This window comes from Delphinus delphis, chromosome 17 (assembly GCF_949987515.2).
Source record: "Delphinus delphis chromosome 17, mDelDel1.2, whole genome shotgun sequence".
Taxonomy (NCBI): Eukaryota; Metazoa; Chordata; class Mammalia; order Artiodactyla; family Delphinidae; genus Delphinus; species Delphinus delphis.
In genome coordinates, this window is record NC_082699.1 from 46380809 (window position 1) to 46402751 (window position 21943).

Below are 21943 nucleotides of genomic sequence, written 5' to 3' on the forward strand. Positions count from 1 at the left end.
GGAATATAATCAATAACACTGTAGTAACTTTGTATGGTGACAGATGGTAACTACACTTATCGTGGTGGTCATTTTGTAATGTAAAAAATTATCAAATCAGTATGTTGTACACCTGAAACTAACATAATAAGTCAATTATACTTCAATAAAAAAAAACCCTTTTCTTACTGAGTCATCTCCATGGTAAATAATTCCCAGATACATCACTTAGGAAACTGTGTTAGCAACTCTAGGAAATTCTCCTGTATCTGTAGTATAAAAAAGCAAAAAGGGCCAGTTTGATCATCTCTATACTTATCACCTAAAAGTCAGGCAAAAGAACACTGCCTCTGGGCTTCCCTGGTGGCGCAGTGGTTGAGAGTCCGCCTGCCGATGCAGGGGACACAGGTTTGTGCCCCGGTCCAGGAAGATCCCACATGCCGTGGAGTGGCTGGGCCCGTGAGCCATGGCCGCTAAGCCTGCGCTCCCAACCGCAACGGGAGAGGCCGTAACAGTGAGAGGCCCGCATAGAGCAAAAAAAAAAAAAAAAACACTGCCTCTCCTAGTAACATCAGCTTATGAATACAGTGGCATATTGGGTGTTTTCCAGATATTTTATATGTTTTTTAGATAAAGGAGGAAAAAGTCAACCACTGTGAGGGTACTAAAATAAAGCACTAGTGAAACAGAAATGAACTGTAGAAATATAAAATGAATTAACAACAAAGAGAAAGGGAATAAGAACATAAAATAACTTTTTAGACACCACCACGAGGAAATTATACAAAGATAATATGATTAAAAACACCATAAATGCAAAAAAATGACAATTGAGAAAATAAAAACAGAAAGATATACTGTATGTATCCATATATAAACCATTTTTATCTATGCCTCAAACCACTAATAAATTATTAAGATGCTTCTGTCATAATAACTCTGTTTATAATCCAATGACTTATTTTACTAGTGTGGGGCAGCCTTCATTAAATCATAATTTCATAAATTTGGTCATTTTCATCCAAAGGGCAGTAAGACTTAAACATGAAAACTCCCTCGCCCTCAAAGATAAAAAAACTCATAACACCTTCTTGTACTAAATAGGGAAGGTGACATAAGGGTCAAGGCTGGGAGTCCCAGTTCTGTAATAAAGACACATACCAGGGCTGGAATTCCAGCTATGCCACTCAATAGTTTTGTGAGCCTGGGCAAGTTAATTAACCTCTAAGCCCACTGCTGCAAATGTAAAGTGGGGATAACATTATCTACTCCAGACAGTTATATCTAGAATAAGAGTTAATGCAAGTAGAGCTTGGCACAGATTAATAACTATTATAAAAACACTCATCATTATGAGTTTGTAAAGGAAGATAAACAATCAAGTTGCAGGTAGAGATGTAACCTATTAACGGTTAATGAGCACTTACAACAGAATACTTATCAAAAGCTCTGTATGATCTCATGATGATTCCGTAAGCCAAGATTTCCAAAGAAACCATAAGAATCATCCTTGGATTTTCACAATACAGATTCCAGGCCCCATTTCAGACCTGCTGAGTCATACTTCTAGTGTAGAGCTTGGGGAAGAATGTGTATAATTTTTAAAGTTCTCCAGGTGACAGTGATATAACTAATTTATGGATTCAACATTTGAGAGCAACTATACTGTGATCTTTTTAACATATAAATATACACCCTCATCAAGCTAACATAAAATCAAACTATTCATTTAGTGTATATCGAGAAGGCCTCTTTCACTAAAGAGAGCTTACTTAGTAAGCTCTTAGTAACATGGAAAATACAATGCTAGATTCCGATAAATTTTAAATTCAATTAAAATAATTGTTGTTCCATATGTTGCAAGATCAACTTAACAGTAAAAGGAGTAAAGCTAAATCTTCATATCAAAAGTATATTAAACTTCTTACTTGGCAGAGAGAAGTTCTCGTAGATAGGGCTGTAGGACAACACTGTCACATAACAATTTTAATATAAAATGAGCGTTGGCCTTTCGATCCTTGGATTCTACTACAGATGGCTCTGTGGAAGGACCTGTAATTAAGCAGATCCACTTGGTAACAAAAGTGTTCAAAACAGAGTGAAAGACTGTTCTAGAATAATATACCGAGTATCTATCAAATAAACCACAAGAAAAATATTTGAGTATGGGTAACAAATTAATAACTTCATTACAGAGAATTTAAACACATTAACACATTTTATAAATCTCAACTGATGAAATATATGCACATGCACACCACAACTTTACTGATACACAGAAGATAAGTCACAGAATTAGATATTTTTCAAGCCGAGAAGTCTCCTTGAGATAAAGTGTAGAACTGTAGAAACCTACATACAAAGTGTTTAGTTTTATCTTCCAAATGCCTAGGTAGATAAAATAGTAGAGATTCTCACCTGGAATGGTGGAGGTGCTTGGTCCTTGACCGGTGCCAGTCGCTGCTGTGGTAAGAGATCCCACAGCAGGGGCCAGGATAAAATCAATGTCACCATCTTTCAGTAAACAGAACAGCAGGATGTACATCATTATAGGCAACATATCCCTAACATGTTCTTTTAACTGGCCTTAAGGCTTTTCTCTGCAAGCCAAAGGTGAAATCGGACAGAGGCTTAAGTGGATGCTTCTTTTCCAAACTATAATAGAAGGAATCCACTAGGCAAACTATTGACTTATCTTGATATATTATTAGCTAGCTTCTTACCAGTATAGAAATATGTATTTCAGCAGAAGAGGGATATCTAACAAGACTTTCTAGAATTTTTATTTTTAAGTTACAAACATCTTAAACCAAATCTATGTAAGCTAGTTATAATACTCATTATGCTAATTTTAACAATTTCAGATTTCTAAATATCCCACTGAAATGTTTCTTTCTTTTCTTTCACGACCCTGTCTTTTTGTTAAACACTGAATAAAATAACAGATCTTACCAGGATCCATTGCAGGAGGGTCAGGAACCCAACTAGGGGGAGCTATGGGGGGTGAAACTGGATCTTGGTGGTCACTGGATGAAGCTCCAGCTTCATGTCTACCCAAACCAGCCGCTCTCAATGAACGTCTCATCATTTCCCGTAATCTCAAACTAGAAGAACATGGACAAAATCAGAGCTCACTACCACGTCTAAGTGTAAGGATAAGGTGCACAGAACTTCTCATCTGAGATGAAAGTTTGTTCTACAGGCAAATACTCCAGGCAGGAAAGTGAAGTACAAATGCCAATTCTGGAATCACAGAATAAGTCAGCAAGGGATAGAAATGGAACTGGGGGATCCTAGTACCCAGTTCAGCACTAAAACCACTATATTAAGCTCCCACAGAAACTTAAGCACCGGGAACAAAAGTTGCAGTGAAGTTAAGATTAGGAAATAATCTTTCATACAGTTAAGATAAATGAACAGCTGAACATTAAAACAAAAAAAAATTCTGTCCCCTGTTTATCATCAGTAAGAATTAAGTTCAATAGTAGACATTAGCAAAACATACTGATTAGCACAAAACCAATACTGTTAGCCCACTAAACCCCTTTTCTGTGCTCTCAAAAGCAATGGAACTAATATCCACACAGTAAGTAGTTTTCAAACAAAGACCAATTTAGGTTTATTTTTTATACAAAAAAGTTTTTTTAACAGTACAACTTCATCCCAAGGAAATTAATGAATGAAACTGGAGCTTGTAAAATGTGTTGTTAGATTAATATCTGGGCGTGATTTTTTTTTCTCCTGCTATACAGGTGTGCACATCGCTAAAAAGATAAAGAAATAATCACAAACACAGACCTCATTAGGGGAACTAGTAAACTACCTGTACAAAAATCTATACCTCTGAATAAAAGCTTACAAAGGCTACAAAATTAACACATTAAAAACTAGCAGCAATTAAGAGAGAGCACATAAGGCAAATCCTTTCACTTGGCCACAATTTTAGAGCTTCTAAATGAATAAAGAGTAAGAATTCAATTTTAAGGGCCAGGCAACACATAAGGGACTGCTTTCTCCCAGGCAGATTTAATCCCAAAGACATGACATTTCTGATGTGAAAAACCTAACACCTTACCAGGTGAGCATTATATGTCTGCAAATAAGTAATTCAGAAATATTTGTATTAATGTTTGACTCTCTAATTATTATTTAATCCGAGGGTAAGTGTGTTTTTCCATAGCAATACATTTTCAGTTTTATGAGTAAAATTTTTTAAAAATGCATTTAGAAGCTACTTTCAGGAACCCATCTATTTTATAAGGCTTGTGTATGATGATGTACCTTGGGGAAGAGAAACATTTTTTGGAAGATTCTACAAAGTAAATTTTAATGTCTCAAAAAATATACTAGCTATTATAGTACGCACTATTAAAAAATACCTATAGTTAATTCTTTTATGGTACTGGTGTCTTCTCTCTCCCAATTTAGAAATCTTTGAGTTCAAGAGTTTTTATAATATGGAAGGGAGCAGGGAACAGTGATTATGATTCTTTCAGTCAAGGTCACTTCCCTGTCCAAGATATCACCCAAAGAGCATGGCAGGCTCCTTACCAGTAACAGCACACACCCGGGTGACTTCACACTGTGATGCTCCTACACAATTTTAAATAAGCTCAACATAGACACTTGGTATCCTAATGTGTCTTACTCAAAACACACAGAGAGAAAAAAATCAGCGGTAATTGGGAGGCACTGCAAATAACCTGAAAATAAATGCATGTTTTGGGCTTATCAAGAAGAATGCTTACACCAGGGTCGCAAACACAATGCCTACTGGGCCTGGAAAGTAAAATAAACTGAGGAAAGGGCAGTCAGGTGTAAGAAGTAGGGGGTCATGGCAAACTAGAGGCATACATGCTCATCTAAAGGCATTCAAATTTTAAAGAAAAAAAAAATTTTAACATTGCACAGGCCAAACAAAACATATATGGGCTATTCTCCAACCTCTAGCCTAGAGCACATTAAGAATAAATGAAGATAAATTGAGACCATAGTCTCATCTTGAACTTGCAAACTCCCAACTTTGTTGTTGTGATGTAGTCAATTCAATATTATATGAGGGGGTCATTCCTTGTCATTTAAAAAAATTGTCCTCTACCTCTTTTCTTCATTAGGTCTTGGGAACATTTTTAAGTACAATGCCCAGCTCCTCATACAGATTCTTTCACAACAAAAAACAAAAAAAACAAAAAAAAGAAAATTATTCTTCAAGATGTTGTACACAATTCATGAAGATTCACCTGTATCCTCAGTGGCTGAGGACAATACTGAGGAGATACCACCTTGGCTGCTAAGATTCAGAGTTTTGACATTTCTTCGTATAGGCTTGCCTGGAGTCATCGTATTTTCTGACAATATGGAAGAATTCAAGGTTGATGTAATTTCCTCTTTGTAAGCACGTTATATCCATGCTACAGAAGCCTTAGAATCCAGTCATGTTCAAACATACCACTGTGACAAAAAAGCGAAGGTCATGTGTCTTCCAGATTAATAATCTCTAGAGTACATACACCTGCAATCAGATGCATCAATCAAGCTTTCCACTAAATCTGCCCTTTGTACTCAGGCACTATTGAGTCACATAACAAAACTTCTGAGTCAAATCATCATCTGAAGGCATTTAACAGTACTCCATTCAATATTGAAATTGCATCAGTTTTGAGCTTACAGCTCATGAATCCCAGCCTGCATACTCATCAAGGGGTATCGCCTAGAAAATCCATTGTAGGCTAGAGGAGGGTTTCACTTCAATGAAGCAGAGTCTGTGGACTTCCTACTGCCCGGCGTGGATAATAAGACTCCTGTGCTTTCATCTGTTCAACCGGCAGCCCTGAGTTTGAACTGGTTAAGAGCACTGCAGTGAAATCTTCGGCAAATGCCTCAAAGGAGCTTACTCTGCAAATTATTTCTGTGAGCAACACATCACCCACTCTTGAAGCTCCTTTTAGTCTTTGCCTTCAAAATAATCCTTACATGAAAAAAAGATGGCAGCACTGGCATTGGACCAACCATATCAGAGTCCAACTTGATTTGCACCTGTATTTTCCCTGAGGAAATGAAATACCTGAAATAATTCAGACACTAATTTCTTCATGAAGAATTTAAGTTGTTTTCCAGTTTAGACCAAACATTTTGCCTAGTGTAGTCCTAAACAAATGATAATTTCCATTTTGCATAGTCTACATAATGTTTCTGTACTATTTTAAATTATAATTTGGTTACCCATAACTAGTTTTTGATAAACCTCACTTCAGGATGTTTTTGAACCTGGGAAGCTATCAAGTTGGAACCAATTTTAGAAGAATCATTTTTAAAGGGAAAGTTGAATATAGAACAGAAAATAAGCAAAAGAGTGTCTTCGTTTTAAGTAGACTTTACAACCTATCACATTAGCACAGTGAGCAGTGCTTCCATTAATGATTTGTGAAGTATCCAAGAATTTTGGCTCTCATGTCTAATATAAATGTGTTTTCCTTCAGGGGAAAAAAAAAACTACAGACAGCTGTATCCTGAATTCTTTATAGTCTTCATCTATTCAAACATCTAGTAATTTTTAATGTGTTATAAAGTGTCCATCTCACAACTCAGAAAGCCTGAAAATTTAAAATACCAAACATTCATAATATACATCAGCCTTTCATTTCTTCCCAGATCTTTAGGACGTCTGAGAAGCTGAGCTAAGTAAACAATCTGAAAATAAAAGATTGAGGTTCTCTCAATTATTATATTACTTGTTCTCCAACTAAAGAAAATAACTTCCTAGGAAACACGAATGATGAGTTTAAAACACATTCAAAGAATCAAGTTTGAACTACTTGTCTAAATTACCTCAAATTTTTGAAGGACCCTAGGTCCTACTGTTTTACACCTAAACTCTAACTAGATATTGTCAGGTATTTTTCCCAGGTTGATATTGGGAGGAACAAAAACAAAACAAAAGGACCCACCAATTCATGCATATGATAGGAAAGAGATACATTTCTTTCTGTACTTGGATTATGTTTCCACCAATTAAACTTTCCTGGTAAAAATCACATTACCTTCGGCTACTTGATGATCCAGCCCGATTACCTGGGCCATTACTTGAAACAACTGATATTGCATTTGCGATGGCCTCAACAGCAGAAAGCCTTTCTGCAAATGTATTTCTTTCAGAGCGCTCTGCTTCTGAAACATAAGAGAAAAAAATTAGGATCAATTTAAACTTCAAAAATAACTAAGAGATGAAGTATGTACAGGCCATTAAATGCTAACTGCTAAGTGTTTTAGTATTCTAATTCACATACTAGTGATAACAGCTTAATTTTCCCTCCTTAGAGCAACACTTAAGCTAGAATGAACTATGACCTTTAATGTGAATTATTTCCTTATTCTGCCTTACTTTTCAACCCCCAAAGATAAAAAATAAGGTTATTCACAAGTAGGCTGAAATTTAGCTTTCACTACCAAGGAAGAAAAGGCCTACATATCGGTACCTCAATCTTAATTTATACACTACTTATAATCCTTTAGTCAGTCAACGATAACGAGATAAAGGTCAGAAACTTGCAAACCACTGTTCAAAAACGTAGCTACCAGAATATCAACTGCAGAATTCAAAATAAGGAAAACCATATGAATTACACAGTTACACTTTAGGTTTTCAGTTTCCCCCTTCACTTAGCCAATTAAAAACTTTATGGCAAAAAGCTTATTTACTTTTCCAAAAACATCTAACAACTCACTAGGTTATTTTTCCCTCTACATTCTGAAAATTGGGATAAGAGTTGCCTCAATATAATTTGACTTCTCAATATAATTTGACTTAACTTGCTAAATAATTCCCATGGTAATATAAGTCACCAGCAATTATAAAATCAGTAAAGCTCTTAAGTATCATATATACAGTTTGTACTTAACAGAGAAATTAGAATTTAAGGCAACAGAAACACATTGATAAAAATTTTATTTATTCATGTTACATGTTCATCCTAACAGGCATTTTTACCTTCTGAGACTCCTAGATTTTACAAAGCAAAGTAAAAGTACATACAAATTCTTTACAGTGATTTTCTTTAATAATTTTTATATTTTCAAAATTGCCCCAAATTCCTCTTAAAGATCATGTTACAGTTCTTAATCTCACCCTCTTCTTCTTTAGTTTCCTTATTGCTGGTTGGAAAGCAAACTGATACACAAGCATGCAAAATATTTCGATTTCCATCACATCTGTGGCTGATGAATGTCTGTAGCATCTGTAGATTCTGCTCTAAAACAACCGCTTGCTCAAGATTCATAAGATATTGTCGACAGGCCTCATAGTCACAGCGTAGGATGTGCTGCATTAAGGTTTGTTTCTGTGCTCAGACAAATTAGGAAAAAAACTTCAATGAATTTGTACAGCACATTACACATGTCAAAAAGTTCACATGGCCAACACAATAATATAATCAGCTCTGCAGATACACAGAGACAATTTAAGGTGGCCTGGCAAAAGAAGCTGAACTTGAAGGTACCCTTAAGCACAGAATACAACTGACAGGAATGTAAAGGACCAATAAATATCTTCAGCTTCTGCAACTAACTCAACTCTAACTGTGGCAGGAAAGCAGCCAGATATACAATGCATAAATGGGAGTGGCTGGATTGGACCTATAGATCATAGTTTATACAGCACCCTTATTTACATCATATATAACTATCAAATTAGAACTCTATTAATATTGTTAACCAATTAAGCATAGGGTATACATTTTATTCCAAGCTTATTCTCACCTTCTTGTGCTCTTTAAGGTTACATTTACGTCACACTATGGTACATGAAAGCCAAAACCTTCAACTCCCCCCAGAAATAACGACAGACACAATCCCCAAAGGTGACAACTAATGTACTTCACTGTCAAAGACATGGTAGTAATGATCAAGTATTTATATATCATCTTCTACCTGAGAAATAGCATGCTGTGGATGGAATATTCCCCCCCCCGTTCATGTTGAAGCCCAATCCCCAATGTGGATGGTATTTGGAGGTAGGGCCTCTGGACAGTCATTAGGTCGTGAGGGTGGAGCCTTCATGAATGTGATCACTGCCCTTAAAGGGGGCTGAAGAGACCAGAGTTCTCCCTTTCCACTGTGTGAGGACACACGGTCATCTGTGAACCAGTGAAAGGGCCCTCATCAGACACCGAATCTGCCCACACCTTGATCTTGAACTTCCCACCTTCCTTAACCATGAGAAGTAAATTTCGGTTGTTTATAAGCCACTCTGTCTGTAGCAGCCTAAACAAACTTAAGACACAGCATAAATAGACCAAAGAGTTCAAATGTACTTTTTTCAGAATGTAAACTATAGTTATGGGATATTTAATCGACTGAATGTAAAGCATTAGTTATGGAAAACAAGCATATCTGTTCATTTTAAATAAAATTGAGAACTGGAAGAAAGCAGGTGGGAAAAGAATGCGTGGGAATACAAAGGAAAGAAGAGAGATGCTTTTGAACTTGGCAGCTCTCCACAAATTGCCTAGATAACCCATCCCTTCCCCCAACCTTATGAGGATGAGAGGAAGTAACAATGGGGGAAGAAGGGCACAAGAAAATACAGCTAAAAAACTGTTTTCAGTACTTGACACACGTGAGATAAGCCATTCTGACTGTGGAACTATGATCCTGAAGTGACCCCATAAATTGCAAGCTCCAGTTCAAGAATATGAGGTGGGCGACATAAGACTAAATTTGCCAAAGTCTAGTGGCAAATATGCACTAATCAATACGTTGAGAGAATATGTCAAAGTCTCTCCAAAGAATGAAAAGTGCAGTACATTTAAAAATAACTAAAATTAAGATATTTTGCTGCACACTGCTGTGATATATAGAATGTTTTCAAGCAATCAGCCAGTCATCTGGCTGAAGCAGCTGCTCTACAGGGAGCTCTCATCTCCAACCTGCTGGGCAGTATATGGGCTCTCACACTGACAGTATCAATACCACGCTTACTATGTTTATCCTGCATCACTGTATGTTGTCACTTATTCTTATAACACAAAGCAGAGAGTTCAGCAAAAATTTCTTGCACGTCTACCGTGCACCAAGCCCTAGTAAATGAAGGCTATTTAGAAAGATAAATGATGGCACACTTTATCGCTACCCTTGGGATGCTGACAAAGTGCAGGGGTCATAGAATCAAATGCCTACAGAAGCATATGCAAAAGTATAAGTGAGTGGAGGAGGCTGGCTGTAAGAAAGGTAACACAAACCGTATAATAAATAAATGGTGACTAACATTTGGACTTAGAGCAACAAATTTTAAATAGTGGGAACTGCAATGAACTGGAGACACCATGTATAGCCTCTAAGAGGACTTAATGTTTTTATAATGGCCCAATATCACCATTATCTTCTAATTCTTTAAGAGCACCTGAAAATCTGAGTTTTAAATACAAATTCTGTGATTTTTGAATGCTGGCAACCAATCAAGAATTTTTAAATGATGTGAAGTCTATTTCTAGGGGCCACATTCAGACCACGACCACCTCCTTCAACCCCATACCCCTACCAGTTTGGAACCACTAGTCTAGTAGGTTAACAATTAAAGCTAAACTAAGAATATGAGCACTGTGTCTCTAAACAAAAGCTCATGGGTATCTCTCAGGAGCACCTAGATTCAGATTATTTTAGATGCAGTTCTAGTAAGTTTGCTTATCACCTCCAACCTAATGGAGGGTAAATAAGCTCCCATTCTAAGCTCCATTTCTATCTTTTATAGAAAGATTCCTCAAAAGAGTTGTCTAAGTTCCTCAACTCCCATTTTCTCCTTAGCTCACTCTAAATCAGGCCTGCATCCCCACTGTCAACAATGACCTAGATGGAGCCAAACGCAAAAGTCAGTATTCAGTACACGCCCTACTGTCCTACGGCATCATTTCATACACTTCAACAACACATCCTGCTTGACACATGCTCTTTGCTTAGCTTCCAAGACAAAACTCATTCGTTTCCCTCCAATTCCTTCTCAGTCTCTCATGCAGGTTTCTTTTTATCTCCTGGTATTTAAATGCTGAGACTATTTTCATGGCTCAGGCCTTAGATCTTTTTTCTCCTCCAAGACTTTAGTAATCTCATTCAGTATAAGTCCTTTAAATATCACAGATATACTGACAACTCCTAAGTACACTTCTCCAGCTTGGTCCCCTCTCTCCTGGTCTTCCAACTTACACATCTAACTCTATTCACCATCTCCTCTTGGCTATCTGATAAGAATCTTAAACTCCTGATCTCACCCCCCAGAACCTGCTTCAATCCTACAGTCTTCATCTCGATAAACAGCAACTTCACTCTTCAAAACCTTTTGCCCTCTGCTTCCTCTATTTGACACCCTATATTTAGCCATAAGCAAATCCTGTTGGCTCTACTTTAAAACGTATCTAGTATATCTACAGTCTAATCACTTATTATTCCACCTCCTGGGTCAAGCCAACATCACCTTCCACCTGAATTCTTTTAATAGCCTCCTAACTGGCCTCCCTACTTCCAACCCATCCCCCTTGTATTCTCAGCGGGTCAGCAATGACCTTTTGAAAATGTAAAGCAAATCAGGTCATTCTCTGCTCAAATTGCTCCAATAACTTCCAGTGGTGTTGCCTCCACATCTAACAAATACAAACATCTCAACCACAGTATGTTCAAAACTAAACTCATCCTTTCCCCTTATCCCATTTGTTTTTCCTATTTTTCTGGGGTTTTTTGGCTGCACCGCACGGCATGCGGGATTCTAGTTCCCTGACCAGGGATTGAACGAACCCGTGCCCCCTGCAGTGGAAGCGGGGAGCCACAACCACTGGACCACCAGAGAATTTCCAGTTTCTCCAATTTTTCATTTCCCTATCATCCACACCTAAATCAGAAGCTTTACAACCCCTTCCTTTCATTTACTGCTGACATCCTGTCACCAAGCTTTAGAGCTTCTACTTCCTTAAGATCTCTTAAATCCATCCCCTCTTCCTTATTTCCAAGAGTTCAAGCTTAGGGCTTCCCTGGTGGTGCAGTGGTTGAGAGTCTGCCTGCCGATGCAGGGGACACAGGTTCGTGCCCCGGTCCAGGAAGATCCCACATGCCGCGGAGCGGCTGGGCCCATGAGCCATGGCCGCTGAGCCTGCGCGTCCGGAGCCTGTGCTCCGCAGCGGGAGAAGCCACAGCAGTGAGAGGCCCGCGTACCGCAAAAAAAAAAAAAAAAAAAAAAAAAAAAAGAGTTCAAGCTTACTTTGTTTCTAACATGGATAATTACATTAGCTTTTTTATCTGGTCTCTAAACTTCTGTTCTCCATCCACTGCTCATCTTCTTTAAAAACACACAAAAAAAACCAGCTTAAAATCCTTCTCCTCCTAGCTTTCAGGGGAATGCTCAGGCCCCTTAGGTTAACGCACAAGGCACCCCAGTGCCTTTCTCCCACCTTATCACTTGCCACTCATTGATCCGTATAAGCCCTACCTTCTAGTTATATCAGAAGAATGTACATGTTCTCCCAACATGTACATTCTGAGATTCACAAAGGCTGCTCTTTGTGCCTGGGATAACACTTCCTACCTTCATCCTGCGTCTAGGAGACCCCTTATCTGATTCTTTAAAACTATATCCAGGTATCACCTCCTCAGAGAAGCCTCTACAGTCACAGTTTGATTTACAGCCCTCCCTTTTGTACTTCTACAACATTATGCATGCCTTACTCAAACGCTTAAATCACACTGTAATCAATGGTATACGCATCTCTCTTGTCCTAATAGACTATTAGTTCCCATAGGGAACCGGCAATGAATGATCTATTCAAGATTGTTTCCCTAGACTCCAGCAGTGCCTTCTGAATTGAAATGCCAAGTAGTTTCAAAAGTCAGATTACCTCTACAGCCATGATGATAATAGCAGCTTTCTTTTTGATTGTTGAATTGGCAGGAAGATTTATTAAAGAATGTACACCCATTCCAAGACTACTAATAGGTGGAAGATCAAGCCAATCAGGATCCCTTATTCCTCCCATGCAATCTTTGGCCATGGGGTAGATAGTGCCATTTCCATCTCGAAGAATAATAGGAGACTCCTATAATAGAGGTGAAAATTAAAAAGTTTGGCTCCCAATCAAAAATGTTATGTCTGATTTTTACAATAGTTATATTTATTTTCAAATTAGATTTTATATGTTTGTAATAGTGACCAAATAAGAAACTTAATATTAAAATATGTTGAATATTCTAAATTCTTCAATGTTTAATAACAAGCAAACTAGAGCCAAACCCTAAGCATCACAAAAATGCCAATGTTGTCATATAAATTTTCAAAAGCAAAAATAAGCCTCTATACCTGTCCAGCAGTAAAGATGGCTACATTCCTCTCATTCTGACCAAGGAAAGCAATGCTGCTTGTAGGGAAATTATTTTCCTGTTCTGCTTTTCCTGTAGCAAGATCAAAGATACAGTACCGTACCCAATTTCCAGTCTTCAAAACAGCATGCACACCTTCAGAAACACATAAATGTTAAAAAAAAAAAAATGTTACACATCCTTAGTGAACTCTAGTAAGTACCTACCAAATTTTACATCTCTAGCCACATTTCAAATGTAGATACATTTCATTCCATAACGTTACACACAGGAGACAAAAACTGCCAAATGCCCCAAACCACTTTATCTAATTCCCATTCACTGCACAAGTATTAATAGAACATGGAGTATGCCAGTTAGAAAAGTTACAAAATCTTTTACCTTTGGAATCCACATTTACTGCTAATATTTCTGTTTTTTCAGGTATACAAAGCTTTTTAGGAGTCCTTTGGAAACAGTCAGGAACTTTTGGTGTTCCTCCAGTTTTGACAACCTGCATGACAAGGAATTTTGCTCTCAAATCTGTAACATACTCAGGGTCCCGACATTCACCTGCTGAGTGAGTCCTCTACACTTACCTGCAGTTCATCAATTCTAAGTAACCTACAATCCTGAAGGAGAGAAGAAGGGTCAGCATCTGAACCAGAGTTGTTTTGACAGTTTGTATTACTGGACGTTCCTGGAAATTTTACAGCAACATAGGCTCCATCCACTTTCAGCACCTAGAATACAGGTAAATACGATAAATGTTAACACTAACTCATATGAAATCAATATGCAAGTTAGAGTCATTGAACCAATTTAACACTGAAGGCACTTAATTCCTTATGAGTATGTTTCTTCAATGATCGTCAAGTTGTAAAATTAACCTGAACACACTCACCAAATATACTGTTGACATCTACTTCCATGACATATTATCCACAGACAACATAGGTAGAGTGAGCAATGCACAGAAAGCCAAGCACAGGACTTGAAACCAGAATACTTGAGTCCTACCTCTGCTACTTACTGCTTTTGATTTTAAGCCAATGTGATCGTCTTAGAAAAACATAGCTGCCCGTAAACTACAGTTCTATTTGAAATCAAAAGGCCTTTGTAAATTGCAGGACATGATGTATCTACTCTGCCCTTTAAGTCCAAATGAAAGACCATTCCATTTCACAAACTAAAGAGCAATCAGGAAAAGTTACTTTGCAGGTATTCTACAGCTATAGTCCCATTTTGTTTTTAAGAATGTGAAAGGACAAAGGTGAAATTAATGGCATTCCAGCTGATGAACTCTACTCACTTGGTTTCTTAGGAGGCAAGACCCTCTCCAGGAAGAAGGGAAGAGAAAGTGGAAGCTTAAAGACAGTAGCAAGATTTTTAAATGTTATGGAAGATCATCTCCATTAAAACTGTATAAGTCCCAAAGAATGGACTGTATCAAAAAGTAATGTTATTATCTCTTAGCAACTTTTCTGTAAATCTAAAATTATTCCAAAATAACACTTTTTAAAAAAAGCAGAATATCACCATAAATGCTCAAGGAGAGGTATAATAATCTTCAGTTCATCTGTCAGGGACAAAGGAGATACGTGCATCAGATTAAAGGATGGGACTAAAGAGATCATTAGAGGTGATAAATAAAGCAGCCTTGAGGAAAGGGCTGATGAGCACTCACCAACCGTAAGTTCTTCGATAACCAATACCATTATAGTTCAGTTAGTAACTAATTCTTAGACATTCTGAACAAACCTTGCCAACAGGAACATTCTTAACATCTTCCACAAAAACGACTTCCCGAAGAGACCACTGCTCTTCGTTCACCTTTTCCTCCTCTTTTGGGGCAGGGGTGGACCGTCGTCGTTCTTAGACAACAACAAAATGGTAAGTACCAAAAAGAAAATGTGAAAGAGACTTTATAGATTTCATCTAAATATATGAAAAAAGATCATTTGTAAAGGGATACATAACTGAGACATCTAAATAAATTTCATGAACTACTGCTTTATGAATTGAGCTTTCATAACTAACTTCCACTTTAAATGAATTCATAGTGAAAAATATCCATGTTTGTTAATGCCTAACAATATTAACACTACTATAAACAACTGCAAAGAAGTATTTAAAAATTTTAAACTTATTCTGGACCCTCAAAATTAGGGCTATCGGACCCATGTTTAAAAAGGAGGATCTGTTGGGCTGTTCTTAAAACTAGCACATGACTATTAAAAACTTTCAATTTCCTCAAGTACAAAGCAATTAAAACTAGAAAATAAATGTACTTTGGTAAGCTTTTTTAAAAAAAATTCTTTAAATCCAAGGTGCAGTAGTAAATCTAGGTTTTTAAATTCTACAAATTCTGAGCGGAAGTTGTGACCAAGCCATAACCAATCTACAATAATAGTCCCAACAAAGGTAGGCAGATATTCTAGAGGGGCAATTATTTCCTTCTATTACTGCAATGCACTTTACATATTGCAGCAAATTATAACTCGCAAAAACAACAAGAATACGCAACACTGTAAATACTGTTTTTCTATTTAAATAAAGTTGCACATTGAAAAAAATCAAACTAGTAGGAACACAATTTATATTAAAAGATATTAAAAATGGTCTGAGTTGCCTCAAATCAGAAACAAACTGAACACAGCTCTCTGCCTGGGATCTTACTTTGACCAATGTGTACTACACATAAAACTTACTATACGGCATTGATGCACTGCTGGCAATGGAGGATGCATCACTACACGTGGATGCTGGAGATGGTGGAGGACCCATTTCTGTTTTCACAGGTTCCTGCTTACTTTCAGGCCTGCAATTAGAAATAAGATTCTCCTTATAATTAGGAAAATGACATATTAGGAACCTGTCGAATGGCTTATTTTTAAGACTCAAGTTTATTCTCATTAGGGAATGAAATAGTAAAAACTTATACAAAATGGTTATTCTTTAGGATGCAAACTGAAAAAGATACACATTGCATACTTCAAATTTTTCTTAATGTTTTAAAATAGGAAAGAAATATACTATGTGAAGCTATCAACAACGTGGAACAATGGTTCAGATAAGCCTCATCTAGGAATAACAACAAAAGCTACACTCAATTTATCAATATAGCTTTATCATAAGCCTCTTGAGAAAGAAGTTTCACACTTCAGTAAATCCTGACTTGGACACTGCAATTTAACTGAAAAGATGATAAAGGCAAATAAATAAAAAGTCTACTATATCATTAATTTCCTAGAGTTCAAAGAAGGAACTCTCCTTGCAATGGCTTACAAAACTTTACCACCAGATGGTCCAAGAATAATCACCTGCTATAACTGAAATGAGAAATTATAGTATTAATAAACTATCCCTCTTCCTTGAGTTATTTCATTAATGCTGTACTCGAGAAGATAACTATAGCAACTACATAATATTCTACAGATGGTAAAAATATATTTTTATTCATTAAAAGGCAGAAGTCAATTTTTAGAGAGAAAAGTCATGTATTACTCAGAAATTTGTTATATATAGATTATGCTGGCATATATTATAATCAGGGCTATCATCTTAACCCCCTCATCTGCTATTAACCCCACCAGGAATTTCACCTGAGTTTAGAAATAGTCCATAGAAAAACAGCGTTATTTTTACCAGCATCTTAGCAAAGTTCTCAGTACAAGCACACATGAACACTCATGGCTGCTCTGCAAATCCTGTGACAGTGGAAGCAAGCCAGTACTGACTCATCACGAGCACGCTTAAAGTCAGCACGTTTCCATGACTATAAGAGTCTACTGACATGAAAATGATTATCTTCTTAACATTTAATTTCACTTAGCTCTTTTACCAAGTTTATTAATAAAGAAGGCAAATTTCAAGGAAGGTTCTGAAAAACTTAATAAATCACAGGATATAAATACCACATCCTATTTTAATCTCGTTTTCTATTTGTGCACATCAAAAAGATTTCAAATGCTCTTTACAAAGTTTCATAAACAATGAAAATGTATTTTGCTACTTTTATTTCTAGGATAAAAACAATCAATGCAAATAGAGGGAAAGTCTATCCACCTATTTTTAAAAACAAGACAATATATGGAATCTAAAAAAAGAAAAAAAAAGGATCATGAAGAATCTAGGGGCAAGATGGGAATAAAGACACAGACCTACTAGAGAATGGACTTGAGGATATGGGGAGGGGGAAGGGTAAGCTGTGACAAAGTGAGAGAGTGGCATGGACACATATACACTACCAAACGTAAGGTAGATAGCTAGTGGGAAGCAGCCGCATAGCACAGGGAGATCAGCTCGGTGCCTTGTGACCACCTAGAGGGGTGGGATAGGGAGGGTGGGAGGGAGACGCAAGAGGGAGGGGATATGGGGATATATGTATATGTATAGCTGATTCACTTTGTTATACAGCAGAAACTAACACGCCACTGTAAGGCAATTATACTCCAATAAAGACGTTAAAAAAAAAAGATGGCATGTCACATCCTACTCAACACTTTGGTTTCTCCCTTTGAAGAAGCAAAGGAAGAGAGCTGCCAAGCAAGGATCAACTTATGACCTAAGAGAAGTCATGTATCACTAGCCATCAACAAGCATCTCCACCATCGTGCTAAACACCCAGACCAAGAGTATGACCTACCCTGGGATAAAACGTGGGAGTTTAGGGGAGATGGCAATGTGGTATTTTCACTTATGCCTTTGCCTGCAATGAAGTAAGCCTTTAAAAAGCAAGTGTCTAGAGTCTGGTATAAGAATGCTCAATTCGATCAGCTAATATGGGCTAGATAAGGAAGAGGATTCTAAAAAACCTTTTTCTCTTACACGGGTTCCTTATAAATCTAGTGCCAGCTGAAATTCATGTGCTTGGAAAATATCCACACCGTGTCTTGCACTTTAATATAAAGTATTATAAATCCATTTAATTGAATAAACATATTCTAAAACAAAAAAATAAATAAATTTAAAAAATAAAAACAAGACAGAGAGCACAAAATAAGCAAAAAACTTAATTAGGCATAAATTACAGTAGCTTTGGTTTATAAAAGAATATCTTTAAACTTATTTTAACAGTAATCCTTGTACAATCATTACATTAATTTAAGCAAAAAATTTCGAAACTTTAAAAATCTATTATGTATAGTACAGTCCCAATCATTTCTTTTCAATGCTTGTATAATTTAGAATGAAAGAAAATAGTATACCAAAATATTTAAAATGCTATTTCTGGAATGTGATATTATATTACTCTTCCACGTTTCTATAATGCTCATGTATTTTTACAACATTAAAAAAAAAGTAATTTTGAAACTTTACTAAAGTGTTTAAGATCATGTACCAAACAACCAAATCATAAAGATGAGTAGATGCTTCTAAAAGTACAGGTGTTAAGATCTGTGTACCTGGCTCCCAAACAGTAAGCCAGCCCCAGAATGTGGGTTATACACAATTCAGTGGTATTTCTGTTCACATATCCCCCCCAACCCAAAAGTTTACAAATCCTTTATAGAATTTCCCTCCCCAAGCACATTAACCTGTAAAACCCTTTCAATGATCAAGATGCAGGCAAGATGTTTGGTAGAAATTAAGATGATTATACATGGAGAGAGGAGGAAAATGTCTGCCTAAGACAGTATGGCTGAACATATTATCACTGCTATACAACACCTTCCAAGGATGAACTCTAATGACAAAACAAAGACATCAAAAGAGAACCCTACACTGCCATTCTGGCCACCAAACATTAAGAATAACTATAATATACAAATATTAACCAATTTGCAAACAGTAAATTTTACCAATTCCTTTGAAAATTCATGGGGATCTTAATAAGACCCCCTCACGTTAACACTTGTCTAAGTCACTGTACACCTCTAAGTCTCCTTGGTACCCCCCTTCACATACAGAGCAAACTAGAAACTGATGTTAAATCAAGATTAGTTAGGGCATAGTACTTACTTAGCTTCAGTAGTTTTGCTAGCTTTGTCCATGCTTTTCAAGCTCTCAGGAGATCTAAGCTGAAACCTACAGCTATCATTCATATTCCAAACTGACTCCATTAAGACACCAACTTTAGGAATCCCAGCACTAATTGAAAATGCAACTGCTCCAGCATGATAGAGAGGATTATTTCTTAGGCATACCTAGCAAACAAAAGAAAAATCACCATCAAGATGACAATTTTAAAACAAACTAGAGGAGTTACGTGTTCCCAAATTATGGAGCAGGAATAATTGGCACATTTGCTAAAAATGAACTTTAAAATTTCATGCAGCAAATAACCTGACCATTCTGCCACAAGGACACAGAAGAGAAATAGCAGAGAAGAAACTAAAAAGGTTATTATTTAAAAAGTGAAATGTGAACAATTACATTTTTTTATCTGTTTCTTATAATTTGAAATTATTTTCTTCCTTAATTCATGATGCTATATATAGGCTCCATAACTTCAACTCTACCGATACTTGTTTCCCTCAGAAGACTGTTGTTTCCTACAAGCCAGAATTTTCACTGAATAATATAAGTTTTCTCTTAAATTAGAAAAAGAATATGTAGACATTAGTGTTAGAAGTTAACTGAGTTCAGCAGTGAATAACCTATAAATCTTCACTGCCATGGAGCACCCCTAGGTCATACTCTAAAACCAATAACCTCTAAGGTGACACTGCCAAATGCACCAACAGTAACTCAAAATGAGGTATGAACATTATTTCTGGAAATCTCTTTTGATTCTAAAGCAGCCCAATCTTACTTTCTGTTCAGTCATCCAGTGACTAACGATTATGTTATATTTGACAGTGGACTATATGATGATCATGTTTTTTGTCAATTTATAATTAAATATAAGTCACACAGTCTTAAGAAGGTGGTACATTTGAGAAGTACAGGAACTGGAAATACTGACACAGAGCAGGAGTTCTGTCAAAGAATAGTTGTGTGTCACTAAATATAGCTCTGTGGCATAGAATGAATAGTTCAGAAGAGCCGACTTCTTGAAAAGGGTATGTCCTGCTTAGGTTGACTTAAAGAGAGGTTTCATCCATAAATTTTTGGAAAATACTGGTGAAAGCTTAAATACTGAAAGAGGATCAACAAGAAAGAAGGCTGTAATTGTCAAAGAAATGTGGCAAGATATATTAGAAGTTATCCATTAACACCTTCTTATAAAAATAAATGCACCTTAGAGACAAGGAGGTGTATATCCAGCATATAAGAAGACATGAAATGAATATTTGCTAAACATACTACTCTCCACAATTATGATCTGTGAGTGCAGGTGCGGCTGCAAACTCTTAACTGATCGACCATTCTTTCTGATGTTAACATATGAACGATTTCCCCATTATGTGGCCATGACTGTCTTAAACCTCCAGTTTTCTACACTTTAAAACAAAATCTTATTCTATACCAAAGTATTGGAATATGCTGCTATTTTTCACCAATTTAGTGCCAAGCTATTGCTTAAAACTTTTCTTCAGTGCATCTTTAAAGGATTTTTCTACCCTCCCTGTCTATAGTAATGTCATCCTACATGCTAATAAGGCATCTGCCAGGATATTCTGCTAATATGTGAGTCTAATAAATAAGGAACTTTGAAAACATGAGAAATCAGTAATGTGAACTGAATAAGAAAAAGGGAGCTCCTAGAAAAGAGAGATCTGTCCAAACCAACTGATGTAAATAATGAAGACTAAACAACAATATTCAAAATAATGGGTAATTGCTGAAAACTTCCTAGTTGGAAGGCCAACAAAGGAGTCAGAACAAGACAACCATGAATAGGACCAAAACAAATGGGAGTCCCAAACAAAAATAAGAAGTACATAAGCTGAGTTTTGGAGAAAAGTAACAGCTAAAGCAGTGATTACTTTTTAAGACATAGGTAATGTAAACATGATACCACCTTACAGTGATGAGAAAAAGCTGAATTGAAAAAAAAGTGCTAGATGAGGAAATTAGTGCCATGTTACGTCACAAAACCCAACACTTGTCTAAGCGTTAGGGATTATAAAGTCCTTAAACACTCATTGCAGCACTTGCTATAATGAATATAAATATCGACTTTTAACCCGAAGATAAATTTCTAACAGAATCTAATGAATTAGAAGTATAACGGTAGCGTTCAGACTCTTTTGGTCTCAGGACCGTCTCCCCTTTTTAAATATTACCAAGAATCCCCAAATCTTTTGTTTATGTGGGTCATATATAGTTGGTATTTAATGTATTAGTAATTAAAACTGAAAATTTTAACTATTTAATATTAATAAACCCCATGTTAATATAATTTATAAAAATAACTACATTTTTTAAAAAATCAGCAAGAAAAGTGGCATTGTTTACATTTTTGCAAATCTCTTAATGTCTAATTTAATGGAAGACAGCTGGAGTCCCATGTATGCTCCTGCATTCAATTTGCTGTAATATGTTACTTTAGCTAAAGTATATGATGACAACTCAGCCTTACACAGATAGGTAACTGGAAAAAGAAGGACTCTCAGATCCCCCAAAAGGGCTGAGAAGCCAGCAGGAGTCCTTGGACCACACTTTGAGAACCATTGGGGTACTAGAAAATCACATTCCATAAGATATATATATAAGAGGCTAAAACCATCTCAGAAACTAGTAGAAA

General features: G+C 36.5%; 1 protein-coding gene across 4 annotated transcripts in view; it reads right to left on the minus strand.

Annotated features, from left to right (window-relative positions):
* The window catches only part of UBR5 (ubiquitin protein ligase E3 component n-recognin 5), a 141644-nt gene that overhangs the window by 52486 nt on the left and 67215 nt on the right, over nt 1-21943 (minus strand). For 3 of the 4 annotated variants that reach the window (XM_059995013.1, XM_059995011.1, XM_059995009.1), the window contains exons 14-25: nt 19273-19457; nt 16020-16129; nt 15070-15182; nt 13908-14051; nt 13711-13822; nt 13310-13464; nt 12852-13049; nt 8105-8315; nt 7020-7146; nt 2932-3083; nt 2398-2493; nt 1908-2031 (exon numbers count right to left, since the gene is read on the minus strand). In XM_059995013.1, the coding sequence (XP_059850996.1) occupies nt 1908-2031; nt 2398-2493; nt 2932-3083; nt 7020-7146; nt 8105-8315; nt 12852-13049; nt 13310-13464; nt 13711-13822; nt 13908-14051; nt 15070-15182; nt 16020-16129; nt 19273-19457 (1727 nt within the window). The remainder of the gene's footprint in view (nt 1-1907; nt 2032-2397; nt 2494-2931; nt 3084-7019; nt 7147-8104; nt 8316-12851; nt 13050-13309; nt 13465-13710; nt 13823-13907; nt 14052-15069; nt 15183-16019; nt 16130-19272; nt 19458-21943) is intronic. The other variant, XM_059995010.1, reaches the window with a different exon arrangement.